The 23511-nt window shown below is 34.7% G+C and overlaps 1 protein-coding gene across 1 annotated transcript in view; it reads right to left on the reverse strand.

Moving 5' to 3' along the window:
- LOC128553867 (myb-like protein X) overlaps positions 1 to 13334 on the reverse strand; it is a gene marked incomplete at its 3' end in the record, with an annotated part of 29118 nt that extends 15784 nt beyond the window's left edge. Inside the window, exons 1-2 of the mRNA XM_053535059.1 lie at positions 13264 to 13334; positions 5337 to 5664 (exon numbers count right to left, since the gene is read on the reverse strand). Coding sequence (XP_053391034.1) covers positions 5337 to 5640 — 304 coding nt within the window. The remainder of the gene's footprint in view (positions 1 to 5336; positions 5665 to 13263) is intronic.
- Between the last annotated feature and the right edge of the window lie 10177 nt (positions 13335 to 23511).

Raw genomic sequence — 23511 nt, forward strand, 5'->3', positions numbered from 1 at the left:
CACACGACACGAGACATTGAGCAGTCATAAAAGCTCACCATGAGCCTTTGTGGCGAAGGTGAGCTAAAAGGTATCCAATATGCACTACGGAATGAACAGAATTTACTGTTACCTATTGTTCTCAGTACCTAACGAATGTTCAGAGAAAGCTGCAACTGTATGGTTGCTCTTCAAGGATCATAAAAATACAGTAAATAGTAAATAAAGGCAATTAACTAAATTAAAATACAGTATAATCAATTGTAACTGAAGACTTCCTATAATTTCAAGGAAGGTCTACTGTTCTCCTGCACAAAGTCAATTTGTGAACTTAATTTCCCGAAAATATCTAATCTATTGAAGCCATGAGAGAAAATACTTAAGTCATGCTGTATATATTAAGAAAATACCTATTTTCCAAAAATTAGATTCGATTAACTAAAAAAACAGGTGAAACTAAAGTTCCATTAGGCTTTAAAGACAGATGAAATAACTGTCCAATTAGATGTTGTGCAGAATTACATGGTTAGAAAAGCTGCATGAACATTTACAGTTCAAGACTTAAATGGAGTTAATCAAGAACAGTACATTCAAAAAAACATTCTAGTGTGTTCATCAATATTCAAACCTTTGATAAATATTAGGGAAAACAATTATCAGAGAGAGGATTTAACAAGAAATTAGTATATTTTGTTCATCATGGAAAAATAAATGTGAAAGCCACATTTTAAATAAAGGCATTTTGTGTTATGAATATGTCACTCCACTTTCTACTTGAAATCAGACAGAACAGGGGCTCAGTGTTGATAAATTGCATGTTGAGGTACACTTATTAAGGGTTTAGTGGCATGCTCCCCTTTCAAATTTTAATTTTTACAAGGTAGACAACACAATTACACTTACAGTGTTGTATATTTATATCTGCTTATCTGTCACAATTTTATAATACCATTTTTTCCAACGAGATTAAATTATTTATATGGACAGAGAGGGAGAGATCACACTACACTCCACCCAGTTCTACTCTACCCAATTAACCTAGACAACACAATTACACTTACAGTGTTGTATATTTATATCTGCTTATCTGTCACAATTTTATAATACCATTTTTTCCAACAAGATTAAATTATTTATATGGACAGAGAGGGAGAGATCACACAACACTCCACCCAGTTCTACTCTACCCAATTAACCTTCAATCACACTACTTTACCTAATTAATTTCCAACAAGAGCCATGTTAGACATGGCTAATCCCCCCGCCGGGCATATTATAATTGAAGGCTAAAGTTCCTGGCAAGTTAGTGTCTGAAAGTATTAACTTTGGGGAAAGTTTTGAAGAACCGTTTAGTTGTGGTCCGCATCAGGGGTTTTAAAGATGTGGAAGAAAGAATAAGTCAGTGGTGAGGTGGTTTACTGCTAATTTTTATTAATTTTCATGAACAGTATAGCTATGATGTTTTTCTATATGGCTACTGTAAAAAGAAGGAATGGAAATTTTACAGGGAACAAGAATGCCAGAATGTCACAATATACGACCGTCACAGCAAACTTCTTTACTCTAGCAGCTGTATTTGCAAATGGAATTTTAATTTTGTGGTTATTTAGTAATCATTGTAAGTCTTTTGTTTTTCTAAGTCCACAAAATAGCTCCTTACCAGGTAGAGATACCTTAAAATACACCTAAAATTGGAAATTAACATCTATGTTGTACCACAGAAAAGTGGTCTTGTTTTTTCCCTACGGTCAATTATAAAAATGTTACAATATAAGTTATTTATAGTAAGAACTAAGGGAAGTTAATTCAAAAAAAAAAAAAAAAAAAAAAAATTGTAAGTCCACACAAAAATCTTTACCAGGTACAGATTGGTCAAAATACACCTCAAAATTGGATGTAGCATGCATGTTGTACTACAGAAAAGTGGTCTCGATTTTTCCCTACGACTAGTAATGAAAAAGTTACAATAAAAGCTATTTAAAGTAACAACAATGGGAAGTAATTCTAAAGAAGGGAACTGCACATGACACTTCGTCTCATGATGGTGTATAATTGTGCCAAGTTACATTGAAATCCCTCTATGCATGAAAAAGAAATGCTTCGGACAAAGTCATTCTTGTATCGTATCTGACCTTTGGCCTCTAAGTGTGACCTTGACCTTAGACCTAGGGACCTGGATCTTGCACATGACACTCCGTCTCGTGGTGGTGAACATTTGTGCCAAGTTATATCAAAATCCCTCTATGCATGATGAAGAAATGCTCCGGACAAGGTTTTCATTCTTGTATCCTTTGACCTCTAAGTGTGACCTTGATCTTAGACCTAGGGACCTAGTTCTTGCGCAAGACACTCCGCCTCGTGGTGGTGAACATTTATGCCAAGATATATCAAAATCCCTCCATGCATGAAGAAGATATGCTCCGGACAAATTTTTTTAAGAAAATATGATAAAGGGGAATAACTCAAAAAATAAGCAAGGTAGAGTTATTGTTCTTGCACACTGCACTTCCTCCCAATGTGTTCTATCAGTGTATGAAGTTTGAAGAAAATCCCTCCAGTACTTTTAGAGTTATGCTCCGGACAAAATTTTTTAAGAAAATATGATAAAGGGGAATAACTCAAAAAATAGGCAAAGTAGAGTTATTGTTCTTGCATACTGCACTTCCTCCCAATGTGTTCTATCAGTGTATGAAGTTTGAAGGAAATCCCTGCAGTACTTTTGGAGTTATGCTCCAGACAAAGATCGTTGCGGACGGACGGACACACGCACGCACGGACGGAGAGCATAATCTAATATCCCCTTCGCCTTTGGCGGGGGGATAAATTACACCACTCTACCAAATTAACAATCAATCACACTACATTCTACCCAATTAACTTTCAATTACACTACTTTAACTAATTAATTGTTGCTTGTGATCAATCACACTACACTCTACCCAGCTGACCTCCAATCACACTACACTCTACCAAACTGACCTCTAATCACACTACACCCTACCAAGCTGACCTCTAATCACACTACACTCTATCAAGCTGGCCAAGCTGACCTGCAATCACACTACACTTTACACAACTGACCTCCAATTATACTACACTCTACCAAACTGACCTCCAATCACACTACACTCTACAAAACTGACCTCCAATCACACTACACTCTACAAAACGGACCTCCAATCACACTACACTCTACAAAACGGACCTCCAATCACACTGCTGTCTACCAAGCTGACCTCCAATCACACTACACCCTACCTAGCTGACCTCCAATCACACTACACTCTATCCAACTGACCTCCAATCACACTACACTCTATCCAGCTGACCTCCAATCACACTACACTCTATCCAACTGACCTCCAATAATACTACACTCTACCAAGCTGACCTCCAATCACACTACACTCTATCCAACTGACCTCCAATAATACTACACTCTACCAAGCTGACCTCCAATCACACTACAGTCTACCAAGCTGACCCCCAATCACACTACACTTTACACAACTGACCTCCAATAATACTACACAGACTACCAAGCTCATCTCCAATCAAACTACACTCTACCAATTTGACCTCCAATCACACTACACTCTGTCCATCTGACCTCTTATCACACTACACTTTACACAACTAACCTCCAATCACAAAACACTCTACAAAGCTGACCCCCAATCACATTACACCTTGTCCATCTGACCTCCAATCACAAGCAACAATATCTGACATGCCCCTTGACCCCTTAGTGTGAACTTGACCATTGAGATAGGGTTTTTATCCTGTGGCAACAATCTGTTTCACTCGCCCCGGGGTAACTATCTCTTCCAAATAAAAACAAATTGCTCAATGCAGGTATGGCCTAAACAACATTCTTCGACCCATCAGTGTGACCTTGGCCTTAGAGATAGGGGCCAGGAGTTTGCACCAACACTCCTTCTCTTTGTGGAAACATTTTAATATGAAAAACTATAAATGTGTCCATGGGACACAGATGCCCCCATTACATGACAAAGGACACAAATCAACTTTGGGAAAACAATATGTTGCTATTAAAAAAAAAATGCAAAAAATAACCATATAATGTACATATAAACATATATGCTTTCTTGAGATTTTTAGATACCTGTTCATCACCGTATTTTAATGTTGCTTGAACTCCACAATGACTATGCTGTGGTCTGAGAAGACCAACATTCCTGTAAACTTCAAAATGGTGACTCTAGGTCAAATACTTTTGGAGCTACCTGCGACACAACATTAAAATGACCAATTTTTAACTAAGTCAGGGGCCATAACTCCTACACCACTGAATGAATCCATACGCGAAACACCAGGTGCACAACTGCACATGCCGACCAACATTCCTGTAAACTTTGGTGACTCTAGATCAAATACTTTTGGAGCTATGCATGACACAACATTAAAATGACCAATCTTTTACTAAGTCAGGGGCCGTAACTCCTACACAATTGAATGAATCCAGATGCGAAACCCCAGGTGCACAACTACACATGCTGACCAACATTCCTGTAAAGTTTTGTGACTCTAAGTCAAATACTTTTGGAGCTAGGCACGACACAACACTAAAATCACCAATTTTTACAAAGTCAGGGGCCATAACTCCTACACAACTGAATGAATCCGGACGCGAAACCCCAGGTGCATAACTACACATGCTGACCAACATTCCTGTAAAGTTTTGTGACTCTATGTCAAATACTTTTGGAGCTAGGCGCGACACAACATTTTCGGAAAGACAGACTGACGGAAGGACGGACGGACAGGGGCAAATCTATATGCCCCCCCCCAAAGTGGGGGCATAAAAAAGGAAGACTGCTTCATGCATATAAATGAGATTAAGTAGTTTTCCAAGCCTGCCTTATCTCAAAACTGTAGTTCTACACTAATTATTAACCTGTTTATTATCATCTAACCTGATGATACCTTGCATTCTTACTGGAACTGCAATGGCTACATCAAGTTGCTAATCTTGTCGTGGTTAAAGAAATAAATTATAAAGGAAAGTGATAATTATTCAATTTTTACATTTTTTATAACGAAGTTATTAATATCATTTACCTTAACTATGAAAACATGTTTATGATTCAAATTTTTGTTGATCAACATTAGATATATGCATAGGTTACAGATCATTTACCTTATAATGAAATCAAGTTTAGCAGCAAAAGAGCAGTGTTGTAATTGGTGTAATTATAAAACCGGAGGATCATGTTAGTCATGTTTTTTCCAAACTATGTAAACTAAACATTCTGCCTCCTGAAAAGTACTAAAATCATAGTTCTCCAGGGATGATAAAATATTTAGAACGTTCAAACTATAGATCTGCTACTTACCTCCTACTGGCTTTTTCAGTCTATGTCCACACTCCATACAAAACTTCGCTTCCTGCTCAAGAACTTTACCACAATTAGGACATGTGTCTTGCAAACTTGAAAACAGTGACTGATCAACTTTGACCCCACAGTTTTTACAGAACTTCTGACTCGGCTCCAGCTCTGCTCCACATGGTGAGTCATCTTCAAGTTTACCACTACAAATAACAACAGTGTCCATCCTCTCATCAACCATCTTGGCTCCACATTCGTCACAGAATTTACCATCACCCTCTTTACCACAGCCGGTGCGTGAGCACCTCATCTTTCAGTTTTTTGTTTTGTATCTCTGGAATGGAAAGAAGGATAAAAGAACATCACAATGAGTCAATGCAAGTTTAAAAGAAAATTCTCTAAAAGTAAAACTATACTAATGATGTCCTTCAGAAACATTTTAAGTATCAAATTTACTTGTCCAAATAATAGGATGTTTCAAAACTTCGGGACAGCCTGATAACATCTGACTGTCCCTGTCTCTCGTCTAAGGTTACCATTATATGGCTGTGCAAAGTTGCTTTCGTCAAATAATCTAGAATGTGTCTGTAGGACACAGAGTGTGCCCTCCTCTGGTACATTTGTCACAAATAAGCAGAAATAATTCAAATGTTTCCAGTCTTAATAGGGTATAGCCTCAACAAACATTTTATGAAAAGGATTCATTATTCTTGGCCATATACTTTTTGCCCTATGTCACTCACAAACAACTTTTTTTTTTTTATTATTATATACCACATTTATATAGCACTCTTTTCATATAAAAATACGTTCAAAAGTGCTTTACATAAAAACATTTATATAATGTTCAATAAAAAATGGGAATTGAACTATTATAGAAGAAATTAAAATTACATTACGGTAATAAGATACCAAGCATTTTAAATTGGAAGGTAGGCAGATCAAAACATGAAACAAAATACAATATCATAAAACATTAACTGACCTATCAAAGACACAGGTCAGAGCAGAATAGAACAGAAGATATCTTACATTTTGAACAGACAGAATTAAACGGTATGATGTCTGCGAAATGCATCACAGCATGCAAACCGTCCCGGATGATTGGGCCAATCCCCACCTAAACGGTCCGGAGAACATCCACGATACATCCCACAGAAAAAAAAAACACCGCCAATATTATTCTGTCACACTGGAGTTCTTAATTAAAGTAATTAATTGGCCGGCAAAGTACCTACATTATAAATCAGGTAATCAGTGAGATGTTAGTTGCCAAAGAATTGTATGAAATAATGCGTCTTTAGCGCTTTTTTGAAACTTTGCACGGTCTTGCACTCTCTTATGCCAGATGGGAGGTCATTCCATAACCTCGCAGCAGCTGTCTGAAAGCTCCTGTCACCAAAACGTATTGTTCGACATTTGGGCACCACTAGTTTTAATGCATTATTCTGCGATCTCAGATTTCTGGATGGTGTATATATTTCTAGCATGTTCGCTACATAAGCTGGTGATTGATCTTTGAGTGCCTTATATGTATGTGTTATAATTTTGTATTCTACCCTACATTGCACAGGAAGCCAGTGGAGTTCACGCAGAACAGGCGTTATATGGTCGTATCTGGATGTTCTGGTTACGATTCTAGCTGCCGTGTTTTGGACATATTGCAGTTTGTTCATTGACCGTTTTGGAATTCCATATAGAAGAGAGTTGCAATAATCCAAACGTGATGTAACAAGAGAGTTGATTAGAGATTTGGTTGCGTTTGCGGTTATATATTGTCTGATGTGACTAATTTGCCGCAACTGTGCATAGGAATTCCTACACACACTATTCACATGTTGCTCCATCCTCATGTTCGAATCCAGGAAAGCACCGAGGTTCCTGACACTGCCTGATTGTTTGATTTCAGAGCCGTCCACTTTCACAGATATGTTTGAAACAGATTGTGTCTTGTGTTCAGATGAAAACTTTACTACTTCAGGGGCAATAACTTTAAAAATAGGGGATGGAGTCAGCCAGAAAATAAGAGGTGTGCAAGTTTATATCATGATAAAGACTCATGAAATTTTTATTCAAATATATATTATACTTTTCATATAATAGGTGCGTCACAAGGTGAAAATGTGCATTTTGACAATATAAGGGGCCATAACTCTGAAAATAGGGGCGGAGGCAGTCAAAAAATAGGAGGTGTGCAAGTTCATATTATGATCAAGACTTATGCAAGGTTTGATCAATTTATATGTAATTCTTTTTGAGTTAGATGCATCACAAGTTAATGTGCATTTTTGACTATTTCAGGCCTGGTCATAACTACTGAAAATAGGGGCGGAGGCAGTCAAAAAAAAAGAAGGTGCGCAAATTCATATCATGATAAAAACTCACAGAAGGTTTCATCAATTTGTATCAATTACTTTTGGAGCAACCAACTTCGACGGATGGACGCATGGACAAGACCAAATCTATATGCCCCCACCACTCATGGGGTGGGGGGGCACAAAAAGTTCAATGCAGATTGTTTGCTGGATGTGCTAATGAAAACTTGAACATATTGCATGTTTTCATTGATAAATTCGTTTTAGGCACAAGAATTTACACTTTGCACATATATATCAGCCCAAGTAGTACCTTAATGTGTCTTGATATATCATCCACAATAGAATATAAAGTCAGAGATATTTTTCTGTCAATAATAAATCCGGAAGTGTCTTTTCTTATGACATAAACCACATTATCACATGTTTGATGTCGCGGGAGTGTAATAAAGCCATTAAATAAAAATGATAATACACTAATGTAATAAAGCTTTGACGTCGACGTCAGTCAAATTGTCTTGTTTATATAGTAAAAGAAAGTCAATATTTTATGTTTCGACAAGAAAGGCTTACATGGAATAAAAAGATTATTACATTTGTGACTTTCCACATTGAATTTATTAAACTCACTGAGTAAAATTGAGAGCCTCGCATTTTATCATTTTATTCAACTCGTTTAATAAATTCAATATGAAAAGACACTCATGTAATATCCTCTATTTTTCAATCAGTTTTTTAAGCGTATAATGGTAACTTTCTCCAGATTATGGTTTAACCTTGACCCTGCTGAATTTCTAAAAATGACTGGTCCATCATTCAATTTGGGCAGTACCAATTGTTATTCAGTTGGATGCTTGCTGAAGATTTACTTACTGAATAGCGAACAGTGCAGGCCATACGTGCCGGCTGATCTTGGTCTGCACTGGTCGCAAACTTTTAAGGCAGAATCATTTGCCACCAGCAGGCTAAAGGTTAATGTAGTTTAATGAGTTCCCTGGGGTGTTGGACAAGGATTTATGACTTAACTCACAAAGGGGAGGGTGTAATTTGAAAATTCCTGTTCGATTTACTATATCTAAGCTAATGTTAAACAGAGGATTATAATGCTACCCTAGCATTGTGTCCATTGGACATGAATGCCCTCACATACTGCGCCATCCTCAAAAGAACAAAGTTTTTAGTAGAGACTATCTTCACATGAAGGCTGTTCAACCAAAAGTTTGAAGTAAAAGTGTAGGAGAAATTGAACACACAAATTTCTTCACTATTGCCTATATTGTGAATTTAAGAATGGGCCGAAATTCCAGAAAAATAGCCACAGAAAAAAAAAGTCCATTATTAATGGTAATCTTCATATCAAGGTCCTTCATCTGAGAAACATTCAAGCATGTCATAAATAGTATATATATTCTGGGCATCAAGCTTGATCATCTGTGAAAGTTAGAACCAAATCAGGCTAACAGTGTAGAAAGAGTTAGACACACAAGATTTCCAGATGTATATACAGATGGACAGACATACAGACAGCAATGCTATATGACTACTACACAAATGTGGGGACATAAAAACACAAGATGTGGACATATCATGATATCTGATGAAACAAGAACACTAAGAATGTTGATGCCCAAGGCAACAATGCCAAGCCCATTACCAGTATTTCTTGACACACTACCTTTATGACACAAATATTTCAGAATCTGTCAATTAAACTTATTTAAGTCAAAAGATACAGGACTTACAAAATCTGGCATTATAATGACCTTTGAACTCTCATCTTAGTATGACCCTGACATTTGAGATAGAGATATGTGTGCTGTATCAAAACTCTGTTTCAATAAGGAAATAATTTCTGTGGAATAAAAAAGCAAGAGGGCCAGGATGGCCCTCAGTCGCTCACCTGAGAAACACACCATAACAGTGTAAACATGTTTGACATAGTGATTTCATTAAAACAAATATTCTGACCAATTTTCATTAAGACTGGACCAAAAATGTGGTCTCTTTAAGTGTAAACAAGTATTTTCTTCAATTTGACATAATGACCTAGTTTTTGAGCCAAGATGACCTACATTCGAACTTGACATAGATTTGATCAAGGCAATCATTCTGCCCACATTTCATGAACCTCAATTGAAAAATACAGCCTCTATCACATACAAAACTTCTTTCTTTGATTTGTCCTAGCGACCTAGTTTTTGACCCCAGATGACCCATATTCAAACTTGACTTTAATTTCATCAAGGCTATCATTCTGACCAAATTTCAGGAAAATCAATTGAAAAATACAGTCTCTATTGCATGTACAAGGTTTCTCTTTGATTTGACCTTGTGACTAAGTTGCTGACAACAGATGACCCATAATCTAACTTGATCTAGATTTCATCAAAGGCAATAATTCTGACTAAATTTAATGAACACCCAAGAGAAAAATGCAGCCCCTATTGTGTACACAAGGTTTTTCTTTAATTCGAGCCTGTGACCTTTTAAATAAGGCCTGGAACTTACATGCAACCCTCTGTCTCATTGTGGCAAACATTTATGACACACAGTAGTAAGGTTGCACCATGCCATTCAAAAGTGCCAAGACAAGCTCTAAAGTAACATTTTGACCATTATTAGAATTATACATGGTGCATGGTTTATAGACCTGAATATTCTGTCAGTTAGGCCTTCCTTAAGGTAGTTCTGCACGTTTGGATCGAAATTTTTTCTACAATGTAGAATTTGATTAAACTCTGATTTTTCAAAACTTCAGAATATACCTAGAAAATTCAGCAAATAAAAAAGATAGGGTCGTGTGCTTGATTTTTTGCTAGACAAATTTGAAAAATTTGGACCTCACGCAATATTTCATAATGGGAGTCTATGTGAAAATTTTTTGCTAAAATCACATGACAGATGTATGCTTGACATATAGGTAGCATTTTCATAATGAAATAACAACATGACAAAATTTTTCATGGAAACTTAGATCATACACCACCAGTATAACTTGGGGTCTCATTTTTTAGCTGATTTTGCAGTTTGTGTGTTTGACTGAAATTATTTTTCTTGCATCAAACATGACCCCCACTTTTCTTTTGATTTTCAGTTAGCACTGACAATATTCTTCAAGAAAATGTAAGTTACAGACATTTGAAATGGGTCCTGATGTGAGCTGCGGTCATTGGAAATAGGTCAATTTTATATAGAATAAAGAACAACAACTATTTAGTGTGTTATAACCTTGAGAGTCTTTCATATTTCAGATATGGGGTAGATATTTTGTATTATTCCTTAGATAATGTTTACCATACTTTCAAACATTCTTATTTTGTTATAAAAATGTCAAAGTTTGTACTCATGCTTTTTGTGTTATATTTTCTTTGATTAATAAAACAAGTTGTTCAAAACATGCTTAAACTTTTACTGCCAAATAGATAAATATACATACACAGATGCCACATTAACAAGACAGTCTGAAAGACAGCTACATCCCCGCCACTGTTATGGAAAGTGAAAGGGTTGATGGTATTGGGTGGAACCATTAAACATTCAATTTATGACCTTGACTTTAATCTGGCAGGGGTGAATTTTGAATTGTGCACATTGTCTTGATAAGGGGAATATTATAGCCAAGACATTAAAATCCTTCATGGGGTTTAGGAGTTACAGAGCAGAAATAAAATGGAAAGCTTAAACCTTTGACCTTGAGTTGTGACCTTGACCTTGAGCCAACATGGCTGTCTCATGAGTTCTGCACATCCTGATGAGGTGATCAAATGACCAAAGTTCCATGAAAATCCTTCAAGGGGTTTAGGAGATACAGAGCGGACACCAAATGAAAGGCTCAAACCTATGACCTTGGTATGTTACCTTGACCTTTAGCGGATATGGCTGACTCATAAGTTCTGCACATCGTCTTGATGATAAGATCATTTGACTCAAGTTTCATAATTATCCTATAAGGGGTTTAGGAGATACAGAGCGGACATAAAATTGAAGACTCAATCCTTTTACCTTGGGTTGTGACCTTGACCTTGAGCCAATATGCCTGATTCAAGGGTTCTGCACATCATCTTGATAAGGTGAACATTTGACAAAAGATTCATGATTACCCTTCAAGGGGTTTAGGAGATATAGAGCAGACATTAAATGGCAGGCTCAACCTTGAGTTGTGACCTTGACCTTGAGCCAACATGGGCCACCCATGTGTTTTGCACATCATCTTGATGAGGTGATCACTTGACCCAAGTTTCATGAAAATCCTAGAACTTCCGTAATCCTAGAATCGGAGGTTAGGATTATGGTGCCATAATCCTATCCACTGCCATGGTGTGCAAGTTATTGTCCTTATGTCTTCTGTGGGTAATGATGTAGTACATCTATTTAAACAGTTAAACTTTGAATTAAATCTGTTTGGTTAAAATAGAGATAAATCTAACGTCAATTAGACATTGTGATATGATGTTGTATTTATAGGCGGCTGATGTTGTGTCCAAGATCCAACAATGTAACAACATCAGGTGTTTGCTGGGTTTAGGAGATTTTCCTTTTCTAATTTAATCACAGCACAGGTGCGTATACCTAAATAATATTAAGTGTTGCCCTGTGCCTTAGTATGCTTTATTTTTAGTTTGCTTCTCCTTTTGCTTGTTTCATTTGCATATGATTTGTGTTTATTACTCTGAGCTTAGTGTTTGCTTTTGTAATAGTTTTGCATATCATTTTGTGCTTATTATTTTTGTATTGTGCTTGCTTTTGTGATAGTTAGAGCAACTTTGCAGTCAGCAACTACATTTATTTTATGCATGGTAACTTATTGCATGTCCTCATAATATCCTTTCTGTTTTTATATGTGTCGCATTGTTTTATATGATTTCAGTGATTGTTTAACCATGTTCCTTAATATTATATTCAATGTGTTTGCTCTCTGTGAGTAAGTTGCTGATCAGTTCCTTTCAAATCTGATTTGAGGGGATAATTGATTTTTTAAAACCATTTTTCTTTTCTGTCGCACTTTTGTGCTCGTTTTGCTAATTCAGTTTTTTATTTACATGAAGTTCTTAGGCCTATGGTCAGGATCAGCAGCTTTTCCACAGCTTTAGATGTGCTTAATTTGTGTGCTTTTTAGATATATAACATTTTCTTTTACAGCTATTTATATTCTTGTTGACCTCATATATATTTGTTAATGGTCGGTTAAAAAGCTCATCAGAGCTTATGTTCCATATGTTTGTGTCTTGCCGACTTGAAATAAAACTTATTGTATTGTATTGTGGGCTTGACCTAGGGTCGCTGCACCTATGACGCCACTAGACACTGCCTACTAAGGATACTCCTGGCATTTGGTGCAATACCTAAAGAGAACCTTAAGATCATAAAATCTAGCGCAAATAAAAATCATGCTTACCAAAATATTATATGTAATCAGTAATTTTAATTTCTATGTCTTCCATTGTTTTTCTTTTCATTTTTTTCTGTCAAAAACGAAAGTGCGTTTCGAATTTTTGGAAAAAAGATTCTCAAATTTGATGTGTGACACACTGACATGGCTCAAGCTGCAGAAGGACATAACACTTTACATTATAACAAATAGTTCAGATCAGTGAGCTGTTTCGAAACAACAACATTACCTTTCATTTATTTTTTTTCGTTCCCAATCCCAGAAAAAAAAGCAAAACCGAAAGTAGAGACTGTTTCCGGTTTAACACAACCTAATTGGAGAAAGGGCCTTTCCCACGGAAAAGATTTCATATGAACGGAAAGCGCTGGTCATACGTTTATGCAATTGCAAATTATTTTTAAATCATTTCTTCATACTTCCATTAGAAATTCAGAAAACAAATGAATTACATCAAATATTTTCATTTTCTGATTTCTGGACAAATTATATAGAGGATATTTGTTTGTTTGAGTGAAATATCAATTTTATTTCACAAGTGAGCATTAAAAACTGATATTTACACGAGTGGCGTGAAATGACTTTTTTTGGTGCTCACGAGTGAAATAAAATTGGTATTTCACTAACACAAACAAATTTTCTTTTTATTTCATGTGTAAAACTCTACTTTTGTTGCGTAATTTATAAAATGTCGAAAATCGCGGGAAAGGTCAGCAGGGTAGAGACCACCAATTGTTTTCCCATAGACTTACATTATAACATTATGGCGTGTACGGCCTTCCATACATCGAAACATGTATATCTAACTACATATTTTTCAAGAACTATCTTAGTTCTACCAAAATATCGGACGAAAAACATATGAATAGTGATACTTTATTTAAGTAATTTTCGTGTGAATGAGATGACCACCTGTTTACATCGTTGGCATGGCGGGAGAAATTCGTTTGATAAAACTTTTTTTCAATACACATAAAATGTAGCAAATTTTGTCAAAATGTATATAAAATACTGTAAATGCAGTGAAAAAATATCAATTTTGAAAAAATAATCACTTCCTGGGTTTGTTTACATGATTGACCAATCAGAACGCACAGACATTACCTTATTCCCAGGTATACACTTACCTCATTCCCAGTAAGTTCCCTGTACTTTTTTGAATTGGTGGTCTCTGACCTATAGATGAATGTTTTGTATCACATTTTCAATTTTACAGTGATATTGTCAAACATGATCCAATACCAAAGTCTTACAAAGTTTCATCAAGAAATGTTCATTTTTAAGAAAGATATGGACAGTTTACTGAGGCCACCCCTGTCGATTTATATGCCCAGATTCAGTCCTTGTCGTCGTCTGATTGCAATTTTTCGTGAAGATTTTACTTGGAAGCTGAATATGATTCATTCCGTAAAAAATAGAAATAAAGTCTATTAATTTTGATCATTCTCTGACATTACAGAGATAAAAGTGATCATTTTTGGCCCAAAAGCTCAGATAAAAATGGGCACATTTGTTCAAAAAAGAGGCCAAAATTTAAAAAATATTCAAATTTCACGCTTATTTTTGCACGAAACATCTTTCTACATCATTTAAAACAGGTTTGTGGCCATTAACATTACCTGTGATGGCTTCCGACGAAAGTCATGTTTTAGCTCTAATATAGGGTAGAGACCACCAATTGTTTTCCCATAGACTTACATTATAACATTATGGCGTGTACGGCCTTCCATACATCGAAACATGTATATCTAACTACATATTTTTCAAGAACTATCTTAGTTCTACCAAAATATCGGACGAAAAACATATGAATAGTGATACTTTATTTAAGTAATTTTCGTGTGAATGAGATGACCCCCTGTTTACATCGTTGGCATGGCGGGAGAAATTCGTTTGATAAAACTTTTTTTCAATACACATAAAATGTAGCAAATTTTGTCAAAATGTATAATAAAATACTGTAAATGCAGTGAAAAAATATCAATTTTGAAAAAATAATCACTTCCTGGGTTTGTTTACATGATTGACCAATCAGAACGCACAGACATTACCTTATTCCCAGGTATACACTTACCTCATTCCCAGTAAGTTCCCTGTACTTTTTTGAATTGGTGGTCTCTGACCTATAGATGAATGTTTTGTATCACATTTTCAAATTTTACAGTGATATTGTCAAACATGATCCAATACCAAATGTCTTAAAAAGTTTCATCAAGAAATGTTCATTTTTAAGAAAGATATGGACAGTTTACTGAGGTCACCCCCTGTCGATTTATATGCCCAGATTCAGTCCTTGTCGTCGTCTGATTGCAATTTTTCGTGAAGATTTTACTTGGAAGCTGAAATATGATTCATTCCGTAAAAAATAGAAATAAAGTCTATTAATTTTGATCATGCATTCTCTGACATTACAGAGATAAAAGTGATCATTTTTGGCCCAAAAGCTCAGATAAAAATGGGCACATTTCTCAAAAAAGAGGCCAAAATTTAAAAAATATTCAAATTTCACGCTTATTTTTGCACGAAAACATCTTTCTACATCATTTAAAACAGATTTGTGGCCATTAACATTACCTGTGATGGCTTCCGACGAAAGTCATGTTTTAGCTCTAATATAGATGAATGTTTTGTATCACATTTTCAAATTTTACAGTGATATTGTCAACATGATCCAATACCAAATGTCTTACAAAGTTTCATCAAGAAATGTTCATTTTTAAGAAAGATATGGACAGTTTACTGAGGTCACCCCCTGTCGATTTATATGCCCAGATTCAGTCCTTGTCGTCGTCTGATTGCAATTTTTCGTGAAGATTTTACTTGGAAGCTGAAATATGATTCATTCCGTAAAAAATAGAAATAAAGTCTATTAATTTTGATCATTCTCTGACATTACAGAGATAAAGTGATCATTTTTGGCCCAAAAGCTCAGATAAAAATGGGCACATTTCTTCAAAAAAGAGGCCAAAATTTAAAAAATATTCAAATTTCACGCTTATTTTTGCACGAAAACATCTTTCTACATCATTTAAAACGGATTTGTGGCCATTAACATTACCTGTGATGGCTTCCGACGAAAGTCATGTTTTAGCTCTAATATAGGGTAGAGACCACCAATTGTTTTCCCATAGACTTACATTATAACATTATGGCGTGTACGGCCTTCCATACATCGAAACATGTATATCTAACTACTTATTTTTCAAGAACTATCTTAGTTCTACCAAAATATCGGACGAAAACATATGAATAGTGATACTTTATTTAAGTAATTTTCGTGTGAATGAGATGACCACCTGTTTACATCGTTGGCATGGCGGGAGAAATTCGTTTGATAAACTTTTTTCAATACACATAAAATGTAGCAAATTTTGTCAAAATGTATAATAAAATACTGTAAATGCAGTGAAAAAATATCAATTTTGAAAAAATAATCACTTCCTGGTTTGTTTACATGATTGACCAATCAGAACGCACAGACATTACCTTATTCCCAGGTATACACTTACCTCATTCCCAGTAAGTTCCCTGTACTTTTTGAATTGGTGGTCTCTGACCTATAGATGAATGTTTTGTATCACATTTTCAAATTTTACAGTGATATTGTCAAACATGATCCAATACCAAATGTCTTACAAAGTTTCATCAAGAAATGTTCATTTTTAAGAAAGATATGGACAGTTTACTGAGGCCACCCCCTGTCGATTTATATGCCCAGATTCAGTCCTTGTCGTCGTCTGATTGCAATTTTTCGTGAAGATTTTACTTGGAAGCTGAAATATGATTCATTCCGTAAAAAATAGAAATAAAGTCTATTAATTTTGATCATTCTCTGACATTACAGAGATAAAAGTGATCATTTTTGGCCCAAAAGCTCAGATAAAAATGGGCACATTTGTTCAAAAAGAGGCCAAAATTTAAAAAATATTCAAATTTCACGCTTATTTTTGCACGAAAACATCTTTCTACATCATTTAAAACAGGTTTGTGGCCATTAACATTACCTGTGATGGCTTCCGACGAAAGTCATGTTTTAGCTCTATATAGGGTAGAGACCACCAATTGTTTTCCCATAGACTTACATTATAACATTATGGCGTGTACGGCCTTCCATACATCGAAACATGTATATCTAACTACATATTTTGCAAGAAACTATCTTAGTTCTACCAAAATATCGGACGAAAAACATATGAATAGTGATACTTTATTTAAGTAATTTTCGTGTGAATGAGATGACCACCTGTTTACATCGTTGGCATGGCGGGAGAAATTCGTTTGATAAAACTTTTTTTCAATACACATAAAATGTAGCAAATTTTGTCAAAATGTATAATAAAATACTGTAAATGCAGTGAAAAAATATCAATTTGAAAAAATAATCACTTCCTGGGTTTGTTTACATGATTGACCAATCAGAACGCACAGACATTACCTTATTCCCAGGTATACACTTACCTCATTCCCAGTAAGTTCCCTGTACTTTTTTGAATTGGTGGTCTCTGACCTATAGATGAATGTTTTGTTATCACATTTCAAATTTTACAGTGATATTGTCAAACATGATCCAATACCAAATGTCTTAAAAGTTTCATCAAGAAATGTTCATTTTTAAGAAAGATATGGACAGTTTACTGAGGTCACCCCTGTCGATTTATATGCCCAGATTCAGTCCTTGTCGTCGTCTGATTGCAATTTTTCGTGAAGATTTTACTTGGAAGCTGAAATATGATTCATTCCGTAAAAAATAGAAATAAAGTCTATTAATTTTGATCATGCATTCTCTGACATTACAGAGATAAAAATGATCATTTTTGGCCCAAAAGCTCAGATAAAAATGGGCACATTTCTCAAAAAAGAGGCCAAAATTTAAAAATATTCAAATTTTCACGCTTATTTTTGCACGAAAACATCTTTCTACATCATTTAAAACAGATTGTGGCCATTAACATTACCTGTGATGGCTTCCGACGAAAGTCATGTTTTAGCTCTAATATAGATGAATGTTTTGTATCACATTTTCAAATTTTACAGTGATATTGTCAAACATGATCCAATACCAAATGTCTTACAAAGTTTCATCAAGAAATGTTCATTTTTAAGAAAGATATGGACAGTTTACTGAGGTACACCCTGTCGATTTATATGCCAGATTCAGTCTTGTCGTCGTCTGATTGCAATTTTTCGTGAAGATTTTACTTGGAAGCTGAAATATGATTCATTCCGTAAAAAAATAGAAATAAAGTCTATTAATTTTGATCATTCTCTGACATTACAGAGATAAAAGTGATCATTTTGGCCCAAAGCTCAGATAAAAATGGGCACATTTCTTCAAAAAAGAGGCCAAAATTTAAAAAATATTCAAATTTCACGCTTATTTTTGCACGAAAACATCTTTCTACATCATTTAAAACGGATTTGTGGCCATTAACATTACCTGTGATGGCTTCCGACGAAAGTCATGTTTTAGCTCTAATATAGGGTAGAGACCACCAATTGTTTTCCCATAGACTTACATTAAAACATTATGGCGTGTACGGCCTTCCATACATCGAAACATGTATATCTAACTACATATTTTTCAAGAACTATCTTAGTTCTACCAAAATATCGGACGAAAAACATATGAATAGTGATACTTTATTTAAGTAATTTTCGTGTGAATGAGATGACCACCTGTTTACATCGTTGGCATGGCGGGAGAAATTCGTTTGATAAAACTTTTTTTCAATACACATAAAATGTAGCAAATTTTGTCAAAATGTATAATAAAATACTGTAAATGCAGTGAAAAAATATCAATTTTGAAAAAATAATCACTTCCTGGGTTTGTTTACATGATTGACCAATCAGAACGCACAGACATTACCTTATTCCCAGGTATACACTTACCTCATTCCCAGTAAGTTCCCTGTACTTTTTTGAATTGGTGGTCTCTGACCTATAGATGAATGTTTTGTATCACATTTTCAAATTTTACAGTGATATTGTCAAACATGATCCAATACCAAATGTCTTAAAAAGTTTCATCAAGAAATGTTCATTTTTAAGAAAGATTGGACAGTTTACTGAGGTCACCCCCTGTCGATTTATATGCCCAGATTCAGTCCTTGTCGTCGTCTGATTGCAATTTTTCGTGAAGATTTTACTTGGAAGCTGAAATATGATTCATTCCGTAAAAAATAGAATAAAGTCTATTAATTTTGATCATGCATTCTCTGACATTACAGAGATAAAAGTGATCATTTTTGGCCCAAAAGCTCAGATAAAAATGGGCACATTTCTCAAAAAAGAGGCCAAAATTTAAAAAATATTCAAATTTCACGCTTATTTTTGCACGAAAACATCTTTCTACATCATTTAAAACAGATTTGTGGCCATTAACATTACCTGTGATGGCTTCCGACGAAAGTCATGTTTTAGCTCTAATATAGATGAATGTTTTGTATCACATTTTCAAATTTTACAGTGATATTGTCAAACATGATCCAATACCAAATGTCTTACAAAGTTTCATCAAGAAATGTTCATTTTTAAGAAAGATATGGACAGTTTACTGAGGTCACCCCCTGTCGATTTATATGCCCAGATTCAGTCCTTGTCGTCGTCTGATTGCAATTTTTCGTGAAGATTTTACTTGGAAGCTGAAATATGATTCATTCCGTAAAAAATAGAAATAAAGTCTATTAATTTTGATCATTCTCTGACATTACAGAGATAAAAGTGATCATTTTGGCCCAAAGCTCAGATAAAAATGGGCACATTTCTTCAAAAAAAGAGGCCAAAATTTAAAAAATATTCAAATTTCACGCTTATTTTTGCACGAAAACATCTTTCTACATCATTTAAAACGGATTTGTGGCCATTAACATTACCTGTGATGGCTTCCGACGAAAGTCATGTTTTAGCTCTAATATAGGGTAGAGACCACCAATTGTTTTCCCATAGACTTACATTATAACATTATGGCGTGTACGGCCTTCCATACATCGAAACATGTATATCTAACTACATATTTTTCAAGAACTATCTTAGTTCTACCAAAATATCGGACGAAAAACATATGAATAGTGATACTTTATTTAAGTAATTTTCGTGTGAATGAGATGACCACCTGTTTACATCGTTGGCATGGCGGGAGAAATTCGTTTGATAAAACTTTTTTTCAATACACATAAAATGTAGCAAATTTTGTCAAAATGTATAATAAAATACTGTAAATGCAGTGAAAAAATATCAATTTTGAAAAAATAATCACTTCCTGGGTTTGTTTACATGATTGACCAATCAGAACGCACAGACATTACCTTATTCCCAGGTATACACTTACCTCATTCCCAGTAAGTTCCCTGTACTTTTTTGAATTGGTGGTCTCTGACCTATAGATGAATGTTTTGTATCACATTTTCAAATTTTACAGTGATATTGTCAAACATGATCCAATACCAAATGTCTTACAAAGTTTCATCAAGAAATGTTCATTTTTAAGAAAGATATGGACAGTTTACTGAGGCCACCCCCTGTCGATTTATATGCCCAGATTCAGTCCTTGTCGTCGTCTGATTGCAATTTTTCGTGAGATTTTACTTGGAAGCTGAAATATGATTCATTCCGTAAAAATAGAAATAAAGTCTATTAATTTTGATCATTCTCTGACATTACAGAGATAAAAGTGATCATTTTTGGCCCAAAAGCTCAGATAAAAATGGGCACATTTGTTAAAAAAAGAGGCCAAAATTTAAAAAATATTCAAATTTCACGCTTATTTTTGCACGAAAACATCTTTCTACATCATTTAAAACAGGTTTGTGGCCATTAACATTACCTGTGATGGCTTCCGACGAAAGTCATGTTTTAGCTCTAATATAGGGTAGAGACCACCAATTGTTTTCCCATAGACTTACATTATAACATTATGGCGTGTACGGCCTTCCATACATCGAAACATGTATATCTAACTACATATTTTGCAAGAACTATCTTAGTTCTACCAAATATCGGACGAAAAAACATATGAATAGTGATACTTTATTTAAGTAATTTTCGTGTGAATGAGATGACCACCTGTTTACATCGTTGGCATGGCGGGAGAAATTCGTTTGATAAAACTTTTTTTCAATACACATAAAATGTAGCAAATTTTGTCAAAATGTATAATAAAATACTGTAAATGCAGTGAAAAAATATCAATTTTGAAAAAATTAATCACTTCCTGGGTTTTGTTTACATGATTGACCAATCAGAACGCACAGACTTACCTTATTCCCAGGTATACACTTACCTCATTCCCAGTAAGTTCCCTGTACTTTTTTGAATTGGTGGTCTCTGACCTATAGATGAATGTTTTGTATCACATTTTCAAATTTTACAGTGATTTGTCAAACATGATCCAATACCAAATGTCTTTAAAAGTTTCATCAAGAAATGTTCATTTTTAAGAAAGATATGGACAGTTTACTGAGGTCACCCCCTGTCGATTTATATGCCCAGATTCAGTCCTTGTCGTCGTCTGATTGCAATTTTTCGTGAAGATTTTACTTGGAAGCTGAAATATGATTCATTCCGTAAAAAATAGAAATAAAGTCTATTAATTTTGATCATGCATTCTCTGACATTACAGAGATAAAAGTGATCTTTTTTGGCCCAAAAGCTCAGATAAAAATGGGCACATTTCTCAAAAAGAGGCCAAAATTTAAAAAATATTCAAATTTCACGCTTATTTTTGCACGAAAACATCTTTCTACATCATTTTAAAACAGATTTGTGGCCATTAACATTACCTGTGATGGCTTCCGACGAAAGTCATGTTTTAGCTCTAATATAGATGAATGTTTTGTATCACATTTTCAAATTTTACAGTGATATTGTCAAACATGATCCAATACCAAATGTCTTACAAAGTTTCATCAAGAAATGTTCATTTTTAAGAAAGATATGGACAGTTTACTGAGGTCACCCCCTGTCGATTTATATGCCCAGATTCAGTCCTTGTCGTCGTCTGATTGCAATTTTTCGTGAAGATTTACTTGGAAGCTGAAATATGATTCATTCCGTAAAAAATAGAAATAAAGTCTATTAATTTTGATCATTCTCTGACATTACAGAGATAAAAGTGATCATTTTTGGCCCAAAAGCTCAGATAAAAATGGGCACATTTCTTCAAAAAAAGAGGCCAAAATTTAAAAAAATATTCAAATTTCACGCTTATTTTTGCACGAAAACATCTTTCTACATCATTTAAAACGGATTTGTGGCCATTAACATTACCTGTGATGGCTTCCGACGAAAGTCATGTTTTAGCTCTAATATAGGGTAGAGACCACCAATTGCTTTCCCATAGACTTACATTATAACATTATGGCGTGTACGGCCTTCCATACATCGAAACATGTATATCTAACTACATATTTTTCAAGAACTATCTTAGTTCTACCAAATATCGGACGAAAAACATATGAATAGTGATACTTTATTTAAGTAATTTTCGTGTGAATGAGATGACCACCTGTTTACATCGTTGGCATGGCGGGAGAAATTCGTTTGATAAAACTTTTTTTCAATACACATAAAATGTAGCAAATTTTGTCAAATGTATAATAAAATACTGTAAATGCAGTGAAAAAATATCAATTTTGAAAAAATAATCACTTCCTGGGTTTGTTTACATGATTGACCAATCAGAAACGCACAGACATTACCTTATTCCCAGGTATACACTTACCTCATTCCCAGTAAGTTCCCTGTACTTTTTTGAATTGGTGGTCTCTGACCTATAGATGAATGTTTTGTATCACATTTTCAAATTTTACAGTGATATTGTCAAACATGATCCAATACCAAATGTCTTACAAAAGTTTCATCAAGAAATGTTCATTTTTAAGAAAGATATGGACAGTTTATGAGGCCCCCCCTGTCGATTTATATGCCCAGATTCAGTCCTTGTCGTCGTCTGATTGCAATTTTTCGTGAAGATTTTACTTGGAAGCTGAAATATGATTCATTCCGTAAAAAATAGAAATAAAGTCTATTAATTTTGATCATTCTCTGACATTACAGAGATAAAAGTGATCATTTTTGGCCCAAAAGCTCAGATAAAAATGGGCACATTTGTTCAAAAAAGAGGCCAAAATTTAAAAAATATTCAAATTTCACGCTTATTTTTGCACGAAAACATCTTTCTACATCATTTAAAACAGGTTTGTGGCCATTAACATTACCTGTGATGGCTTCCGACGAAAGTCATGTTTTAGCTCTAATATAGGGTAGAGACCACCAATTGTTTTCCCATAGACTTACATTATAACATTATGGCGTGTACGGCCTTCCATACATCGAAACATGTATATCTAACTACATATTTTGCAAGAACTATCTTAGTTCTACCAAAATATCGGACGAAAAACATATGAATAGTGATACTTTATTTAAGTAATTTTCGTGTGAATGAGATGACCACCTGTTTACATCGTTGGCATGGCGG

Source organism: Mercenaria mercenaria, unplaced genomic scaffold (genome assembly GCF_021730395.1).
Source record: "Mercenaria mercenaria strain notata unplaced genomic scaffold, MADL_Memer_1 contig_4413, whole genome shotgun sequence".
NCBI classification, from domain to species: Eukaryota; Metazoa; Mollusca; class Bivalvia; order Venerida; family Veneridae; genus Mercenaria; species Mercenaria mercenaria.